Raw genomic sequence first — 10,521 nt, forward strand, 5'->3', positions numbered from 1 at the left:
TTTTCTATTTCCATATTTGAATATTTTCAAAAAGTATTTGTCAATTTATAATTTTGTTTATTACAAATATACCTACTTGATATGTCATCTGTGGAGATTTAATTTCAAATCATTATAATATGTGTAATAATAATATAAATTATAGACTAGAGAGTATTTAAAATAGAAAATAAGAGATACATAGAAAATAATTAAAATGAAAAAAAAATTACTTTAATAAAAAGTACTTTTAAAATTTTTTTTATTCAATTTATTTAAAGTGATTGGGAACAGTAATATATCATGAAATTCTTTTTTATTAAAATGCATTTAATCCGTGAATTGATGAATATTTATTAAACAAGATTAATTTTGCTGGGATTGATGTATATAATTTGAAATATATAAAATTATCCTTTACTATGAATGTTCTTAATCTTGTTAAGAATGAATAGGAATAACATTTAGTGTTTTCTTTACATCGCCAATAAAACTGCCATGCAATTTTTGTGAATTTTTTTTTATTATTATTTCAAAATTTTTTAATGGTTTATTGATTTTTCCAAAAAAAAATTAAGCCTTTGTTGTTTTGATTTTGTTGCCTATATTATAAATTAAATGTTTGATTTGTATATTTGCCATTCCACAATTTTATTTATTTATTTGCTGAGAGATTTTACTAAATATGTTACAATTGATTGGTATAAATGAAATGGTATTTCTTTATTCACTTAAAGAAGTGAAGAATATTTTATAAAAATGACTCAAGTGTGAGTTTTTATTCCTAAACTGGATTTTAAGTAATGTAATTTGCTTTGTAACAAATATTAATTATTTCAAAAATATTTTTTTATTCATTTTCTTTTTAATTTTATAATTTTGAATGTCATTTTATCCCCCCCCCCATTTTAAACATTGTAAGCGATGAAGAATCAATATATTATAAGCTACTTTAGCCATTTTTTTAGTGTTTTTTATGAAAATATTTGTTATTAAATATGATGAAAAATGGAAAGAAGATATAAAATAGATATCTTTGCACAAGAAAATATTTCCATTAATAACTCCAAAATATTAAAATTTTGCTATATCAATTTTTTTTCTGAACCTAACTATTCTAACATATTTAATTTTAAATATATATTTCTTGAATTAGCAATTAATTGATTTTTGAAATTTACTATTTCTCAAGTGTATTCAGTCTATTGAATATATCATGGATGAAAGATAATATTGGCTTTCATTTCCTAGACTTAAACTTTTTTTTTCCCCTCTAATATAATAGTTTTATGAGCTAATGTTTGAAAATGCAGAATTTTCTATGAACTTTAGCTCATAAAGTTTCTTTTTATACCAATTAAACAAGGAGGGCATTGAGTTTCTATATTATTTTCATATATATATATATATATATATATATTTTGTGTGTGTGTGTGTGTGTGTGTGTGATTGAAATGACAGTTGCTTTTGTTCTATGACAAAAATGAAATACCTAAATATACTGTGTAGCTTTTATAAACAAAACAGAGATAAATACTATGCATTTTTTTTAAAATTACTATATGCATTATTTTGCCTGTAAAAGAGATCAGTAATGTTTTGTGATTAAAGCATAATTCACTGAATCATGAGTTGTAATTCAAGTAAGATCTTTGGGGAACTTTCTTCTTCTTTTTTTTTTTTCCCTTACAAATTATTTTCAGTAAAACTTAAATGCATTGCATAACTGCATTTTAGTTGTAGAAAATAGAGTCATGTTTCCTCATATTTATAGAAAATTTATTTTAATTTATATTAAACTATTATTATTTTATAGGTTACTATTAGATTTTATAGATTAATTGTAGGACTTAACCTCAAATTACTTTTTCAAGATTTCTTTTGATTTTTTTATGTGGTCTGTATCGTTGAAATCTATTTCCAGTTTCCAAGGCTTTTGACTTGAAGCCAAATGTGTAAGATGGTTGCTAATATGAACTAAACTTTTGCTTCTGTTTCCATGTAGTCAAGTTGGCAATAAATTTCTTAATCCTCCTCATTCATTTAGACAGCATTCCTAAAAAGGAATTTTAATAATTTAGGAACCAGTTTGGGAATTTATTTAAATATCAATCTTTGATATACTAGTTTCAAAAGCCATTGTGAATTTGTCCATTTTTGAAATAAACAAGGGAATGTTTTTCTGTAACACTTATATTTTTCTTTATTGACAATTATGTTTATTTACTTATGTTTTCTACTATACATTTTTTATTTGTAATTACAATTAAATTTTTTATTGCATATAACTAAAAGATTATCAGTGATATAACTTTATATATAAAGTTATATTCTGTTACATAAAGGATATATATTAGTTGCTATTGTGATCTATATAATAACCAGATTTTAATATGATGATTCTGAGAAATGGATTGATGAGGGTTGGTAATTTAACTAAGGTGTGCTGACTCAAAAGTTGTCACCTTATCACAGTTCATCATTCAGTATTTGTTTCTAAATAGTCCTCATATTCCTTGAAAAATTTGATATGAATTTTTCATTTTAGTTCCTTTGAAATAATATTTTTAGAATTTTTGTCTGAATAGTGCTTGTGTGTAATGTGAAATTGCAGGTCTGAAGCATTATGTAATTGTGGCAGTAATTTAAGTACATCAATATAATAGAATATACTGGGGGCTCATTCATTTAGGTGCAATAGAAATAGTTTTTCATATGGACAGAGTTGATTCCAATATTAGCCAATAGGTGGCTAAGGTTGTATCTAGTTTAAAATCGGAGTATAAAATTTTAGTACATGTGGAATACAAAATTTTGAATCAAAACAAAATTATGAATTGCTTTTCTCTAAATTATATAACTAATTTCATATGATGCTTAGTAAAATTTCATTGAATCATTAATGAGTAAATCTGATGGATAATTTTTTTTTTTGTATATTAAAATTAATACATGTCTCCAATTCAGTAATCAAATATTTAACAATTTTAATGTTTCTGCATATATAAAATTCAATCCCTCCCCCTCCAATTTATTTTATGTAATGTAAAGTTACTGATTATTTTTTTATGTTTAAGTCTCTCAAAGACTGTTGTAAATATAATTATTAATTTCTAAAAGTGAGTTGCGGATTGATGGTATTAAACTAGTTTTTCATATTTTTCATGGTATTAATGATTTTTCTACCTGCTTTATTATACTGGGAAAATAAATTTTGTAGAAAAGCTTTTGGAAAATTTGCAATTTGTTCATCATTTTTCTTTTTCTGAATATTTAGTGCTTAATGTTTTTTTAAAATTATTTTTGTTTTTTATATACCTAAACATTTTGTAGTAAAAAAAATGCTTGAATGTTTATACAGAATCACTGTATTTATATATTTTTTAATTGTTTTGTTACATGAAGTATCCTGTATCTGTTTTTAGTATTTTACATACAAAAATCTTTGTAATGAAGTAATAACATTTTTTTAAAAAATGTGATTTAATCTTATATTTTTTTTATAACAATAAAAGAACCTAAAAAGTATTGGTTAATAGTATTGCATCAAACATTTTGATGACTTTTCACCTCTTCAAAATTTCTAAAAATTTATCCATGCTTATTGCAAGTAAAGTAAATGGAATTTATTCTCTCTTGCTTTCTAATTTCATAAAATTTACATTGTGCTTCAGCATGGATCACCGTAGGTGAGTAATTTTTTTCAGTAGATGTTTCCCTCACTGCAGATCCTGGTAGTTACATATTTTAGTTGCCCTTTTCACACAAAGCATTTGTTAGCTTCAATTGTCCCCTCTTCCATGCCATAATTTTTATGGTATTGTTGTTTTTTTTTCACTCTCTCTCTGTTTTTGAAATTTATTAACTTGCATTTTTTTTTTTTTTTTTCAAATTCTTGATGTTTTTTCCCCTTTTTAAGGAAAGAATGATAATTTGATATTTACAATTACAAAACCTATCAAAATTAAAGATAATGAATTTTTATTTATATTTGTAAAATTTTTATTTAATAGGGAAGATATTCCACATGTAATCTGGATCAGTTTAAGGTATGAAACTTAGTAATGATGAGTTTTGATTGGTTAAGTAATTAAAATATTACTGCTCCAAGATGACTAACATGTTTGCTGGTATGTAATACGTCAACGGTTATCAGCCAATAAAGAAAAGAAATGCAGCTTGGTCATAAAATAACTTTTCTCATAGAATGTATTTGTGGTTAAAAATGATAAACAGAATGAAACCGAAAAATTTCTACAAAGATTTACTGATCTATATATTTACTTATTTTTATAAATCTATATATTTACTGATCTAAAAATTTACTGATGATATAAGATTTCTTGGCACTGTCAGAACCGTCAATTGTGCAGTATTTGCTATAAACATGCAAACAAAAATGGTGGGTTATGCTAAATTCCATCAATGTTGAAGCGATCTTAAAAAATGCAGATACGATATGAAGCTCACAGAAAATAATTTTCTTATTAATCAAAATTGGGCTCTATGGCCCACATCCAACATTTTCAGTGTGCTGGCCTTCTATTTGTACAAAATATTGCATAAGTGACTTTTGATAGGTACCCTGCATTTTTTAAATATTGAAATATTTAATTAAGCTATAAAGTTATATGAAATAATAGATGGTTTTTTAAGTTGCTTAATATTCTGTGTTATAATGCGCTTATAACATAAGATTGCATATATTATGTACTGTATATCAATTTTATCTAGTGCTATATTGATCATTATAATAACATATACAATAGCAGCTATAAACCTGCATACAAATGGAGTAAATCTGTATGTAACAATAAAAAAAAAAAAAAAAAAAATTTTTTTTTTTTTTTTTTGATTGTCAGCGCACTGAAAAAGTTTTCAGAATTTATTTAAAATACTATATTAATTCCTACATATTCCCCACTTTTGATTTTTGTTCCATCTCCTTTCTATACTCTTTTATTAGCTAAAATCTCACCAGTTGGTTATTGATAAATTTAAGTATTATTAGATCTTATTAGCAGCCAGATTTTTCATTGGTTATATTCTCATTTCTTCAATTACATTTAAAGAAATTATTTGCAGTTTTGATATAGCAAATACTTTTTTGCACCTCTCTTTATCTGCTTTGATATAACTCCAATCAACATTTTAGATTTAGACATTCCAAGACACATAAAGACAATTGTAAATATCATTTGCATGTACAGTGTTGTAGAATTTCAATTGGCTACAACATAATTGTAATATCTTTCAATGAAACTATTTTTTCGAAAAATTCCAATATTATATAAGAATATTTTGACAGAATCTAAAAACTAAGGGAAACTGGAAATGTATATATTATACAGCTTGTTTATTTTTCTTGAAACACTTTTAAAATTTTTTAACCATTTCTCAAAAATAAAATTTATTTCATATTATTCAGAAGTCTGTATTTATACATGCATGCACATTTCTTTTAAAATCTGTTTAATAAAAAAATATGTGGGTGGCAAGTCTGATTTATTTTTTGAGATTGATTTGGTACTTCCAGGTAATTCTTGATTATTAATATCTGTATCTATTCAAGGCTTTAAACTTGACATAATTAAAATAAAAGTTCTTATTGTACATACATGTAATATTGATATGTATAAAATCGGTTATTGAAATTTATCAGTGTAGTATTTGTTAAAAAGCTAACAAAGTGTTCTTGTAGTTTTAGATAAAGTAAATGTAGAGGAGCTATGTGTTCAGATTTTTGAATGATAAATGTTTCACTTTTTAAAAAAATTTACGCACATATTTTTTTTTTAAATTGGTGCATGCCTTTTTTTCCTCCTTACGTAATGAATTTTAGAATAAAAGGCTTAATAACAAATTGTGCTTGCTAATAATTCTCTTAATGATTATTAATGGCAGCAGAGCTTTTAACATAAATTAACTTTGCTATTCTTTTTGAGTAGTAAACCCAGAAGTATGGCGGCAACATAGCCAAGTGGTGAAGGCCTTGGACTTCCGTGCTAAAGCTTTGAACTTGCGTAACGAAGAAACTGTATCTCATGCTAACCTTCAAGTTCATCCAGCATATAAATAATACTTGCTTATTTTATAAGTGTATTTAGCTTATACATCAAATATGAATGTAGCCACCCTTAGTTAAAAGGGCAGCATTTCTCACAAAACATGACTCTCAGTATGTTGTTCTGTATGTATATATTAGCTGTGCAATGTTGATCATTTTGAGGTAGAAGAGGAGTTTTGTGATTTTCATATCCCATCGATTGGGTAATTCCATTCAGAGTGTGCTTTAATGCATGGTTGTAAATTTTCATACTGTGAAACTTTTCTCGAATATAAGGAAAAATTGTCTACCAACTCTAGAAGACCTCATACTATCTGCAACTGAATTATGTATATCTGGTGGGTTTTCTATGGCTTTTTTTATTTATTTTTTTTCCCTTGGCTGCTGTTGGTCTGCATGGCTTATGCACTTATATTTTTGGGTTTTAATTATTTTTTATTGCAAATATTTATTATGTAAATAATTCCCTTTTTCCCTTTCAGTCCAAGTTATCCCATAAATTAGTTCATATTTCATTTGTTCAACCATAATTAACATAAATGTTTTCCCTTTTAGATGCATCTTGTGTGAAAGAAACTCGCTAGTTATTGTCGAAGTTGAGTCTAATGATGTAAAAGGATGCCAAATTTAACCAGTCTGATCTGTTAAAACATTTTATTAAATTGTTATCAAAAAAATTTTTAGTATTTTTGGACCAAAAATAATTATATCAAGGATTTGTAATCATAAATATTTGCAAAAGAAAGGTTTTAATTTATATGTAACTGGGGGCTTAATATTCCTACCCCCCCCCCCTCGCTGATATGTTGAGCTATAATCTTTGATCACATATATAATTGTATTGTCCACTCTAACTTAACCAATCTGGTCATTTAGAAAAATGGTGAATATTGATATTTATTAAAAATGTAACAAATACAGATTAAATTCTATATAAAAAAAAAAAACTTTCATTGAAATGCCTCAGTTTTATTGCCAAGTATATAAAAAAAATTGTTTTCATTTATTTAAATAGAGTTTTCTAAATCCTGGGAATTTCTCTTGATAATTATTTATGTTTTTAATTTATTTGAAATGCTGGAGCCAGTTTGAAAAGAGTAGTTTATTATAGTCATTGAGATTCAAGTGTGAATTTTTATAGTTCTTGTGGCACACCAACACTAAAATGTCGAGATTAAGGATGAAAAGGTGACAAGTTCATGGTTTGATTCTACTGAAAACCGATTTTGCTATGGACTTCGTATACATTAGATTTATTGATATCAAACATTCTACTACTATTATGGCCAGAAAGTATTGGTTCCGATGTCTTCCGCACCAATTTGTAATAATTTTAAATTATAAAAGCAGTCCCAAAATATCCTTTTGTAGTTTCAAAAAGGTTTGGTAGTCCAATTAAACTTCCCATTAAATTTCATAAATTACTTAATTGTAATTTAAATTATGTATTTCTTTCAGAATGTCATATAGTCTCTCTATTTCGAAAGAGAAATTTGATTTGGTTGATTTTAACTTATTCAAATTTATTTTTATTGTAGCAAATGATGAACAGATTTATGGGATACTCAGTTTCTTTTCGCAAATGAATTGAATTCATAAATATATTTTTGCTGCTTAAAATGTTATTTTCCGTTGATTTATATAATTGCAGATTATTTTTATGAAAAGCAAGGCAAGGTACAAATATATAGAGTTTGTATATGAAACTCTATACACAACTCATATCCAATTAATCTCTCACTTACAAACTGTAGTTTTAGATTCAATAAATGTTTATATAAAAATGTTTGATGCACTGTATAATTTGGTTTCATTCATGATTAGATAATTTTATTTACTGCTCTGCATGCGTAATATTTATGATTTGATTGCATGCTTTCATTATTGCATGGCCCCTACCTACTTTTGTTTTTCCTTCCTAGGGAACAATGGTAATAAAGTCCCTGTAGCTGTAGTCTCCCCTCAAACACGGCATGAAACTGAGCTTTGTGCCAAAACGACTGTTTTGATTTCTTCGCCGAAAGATGACCAAGAACCACAGGATGCTGGAAGCCAACTTTCTCTTCTTAAACAAAGTGCTGTGTAATGTTGTTTTTAGAGTAAAATTTTCATCAATTATTTCATTAGTGACATTGAAAAACATCATGTTTCATATTAAAAGGTTGTATCTTTTATAGAAAGCATTTTCTTTCCCTTTTTTTTTGTCTCTTCGTGAAGTTTCATTGTGTATTAAAAAAAAAATAATAGAAGCACGAAACAAAAAAAAAAAGGATATAGTTCAGTGCAATATGTTTTTGTGATCTGCTTTTCACACTTGGTGCTTTTACATGCGGTGATTGTCTTGGATTTATAAATCAAGACTTTTTTTTTTTTTAGTTTATATGAAATATGATGTAAAACTTCCTGAGATTTTGAATGATGCAATTGTTTTTTCAGCTTCATCTGCTATCCCGAGTGACATAAGACACTTTCTTTTTTAAAAAAAATTTGATTATTTTTGTGGTTTTTGAAAATATTTTGATATTTATGTGTGTTGATATTTTGTTACGTATTTCAAAAATAAAACCATTATGAAATCAGATAAAAATCTTGAGAAAAAAATGTATGCAAGATGTATTTAATCATAAATCTATATATTACAATTGTATTCAATCTTTTTTACGCATCAAAAAGGTAAAAAAAATTTATTATTTCAATAATCAGAACATTGATGACTTCTTATAAGGGTCAAGACTATAATCTTGCCTTTTTATTTTTTTCCCCTTGATATCTTATAAATTTTATTGTATATTATTGAGATTTGTCTTCTAAGAAAAAATTGGAGCACAATCTAATGTTTATATTATAATTTTTATTCATGTACAAATTATAAAATATATTTATTTTTAATCTAATACTAATTATAGCAAACACATCTCTCAATTGACATGACTCGATGTCTTGAGCTCTGGTCTATTTTGAAACCAAAATATCTTGTATGGTGATTAATAGTGTATATATATGCATTTATGAAGATTCTTACATCTAATGTATTTTTTATTGCAGAATGGGTTTAAATTTTGCATTTTTCCATTGCTATGTGCCATTTTGTCATCTTGCATCACTTTACTATTGTCTTCTCTGGTTTTTTTTCAAATGGTGAATAAAGTAATTAAAATTACATAGCAGAGAAGTAATGTATAGAGAGATTTCAGCTGATACTGATTCAAGCTGTTAATTTATTTTGTACATAGAATTTTTTATAAAAAAAAATCAAGCTCACAATATTCTGCTTTCTGTACTTATTTAACTTCAGTATTATTTAATAATTTCAATGTTATTTAATTATTTAGTATTCATTTAAGTCCTGACGATGATTATCAAAGCTGAAATTTATCTTTAGTGTAATATATATTTGAATTTATTTTTCTTTTGATATTCTTTAGCTTCTGATGTAATTTTTTTAAATGTCAATAAAAAAAATATTCGCTGTGTACTAATATTGTATTTTAAATTAAAATTAAAATTTGATATAAGTAAGAAAAAAAAGTGTCTTTCTTTCTATCTTGATTTGAAACATCCTGTATTTCTAGAAAGTGGGAATTCCTTATTTAAAAGCTTTCAAAATATTTAGGACCCTGAAAATTTCAATAATGCATGCTTTTTTTTTCTTAATTTTTACAATATTATTTAAGTGTTTAATCTATTCAAGTTAAAATTTTTAAAAAAAATTCCTTTATTAAATGTAATAAACAGGGGTGTTTGTGCTCCGGGGAAACCCCGGAATTCCGGGGATTTTGAACTTCGATACCCGGAAATTCCGGGGATCGTCGTTCAAAAGGAAGTAGGAATAATAATGAATTATTTATTTTGATCTGGGTAATTTTGTTAGCTTTGAAAGCAGAAAACGCAAGGTCAGTGTGTGTGGTGAAAACTCTTCCTTTCTTTCTCCAAAGGCAGTGATAAATGCGTGAAAAGGGGGAAAAAACTCTTTTTTTGTTCTTTCCTTATTGCGAGTTATGACTCATTCCCCCGGTTCTCGGACATTCTCTTCTGGATTCTTTTCAGCAAGTAGGCGCGGCAGAAAAAAAAAGGGAGAGATTTCGTTCGACCAGATGTGCGATCACGTGACCTGGGTTCAAAGGTCTTAATTTTGCAAAATTAATGGTTATTAATTTTGCAAAAAAAGTATTTCATTGAACTTTTATAATTAGGTCATTCAATACTTCATAATTGCAATTTTTCATTTCTCCCCCCCCCCTTCTCGAAACTCCAAAATGTCGGTTGTAAGTCCGTAAAAGTTTCAGGGGATTTTTTGGGGTCCCACAAACACCCCTGAATAAAGGAAGATATCATTGCCTTAAAGGGATAGCAGACTCTGAGACACTTTTAGGAATTATTCAGAGTGAAATTTCTTAAAAAACATTTTAAAATAGGATATATTATTTTTAAAAATTTCAAAATATATACAATTTAAAAAAAATTTCAAAATATTC

General features: G+C 26.3%; 1 protein-coding gene across 2 annotated transcripts in view; it reads left to right on the forward strand.

Moving 5' to 3' along the window:
- Positions 1-9,489, forward strand: part of LOC129975609 (palmitoyltransferase ZDHHC18-like) — a 32,158-nt gene extending 22,669 nt beyond the window's left edge. For both annotated transcript variants that reach the window (XM_056088679.1, XM_056088680.1), the window contains one exon: positions 7,969-9,489. In XM_056088679.1, coding sequence (XP_055944654.1) covers positions 7,969-8,132 — 164 coding nt within the window. In that variant the 3' untranslated portion in view covers positions 8,133-9,489. The remainder of the gene's footprint in view (positions 1-7,968) is intronic.
- The last annotated feature ends 1,032 nt before the right edge of the window (positions 9,490-10,521 follow it).

Source organism: Argiope bruennichi, chromosome 7, assembly GCF_947563725.1.
Source record: "Argiope bruennichi chromosome 7, qqArgBrue1.1, whole genome shotgun sequence".
NCBI lineage: Eukaryota > Metazoa > Arthropoda > Arachnida > Araneae > Araneidae > Argiope > Argiope bruennichi.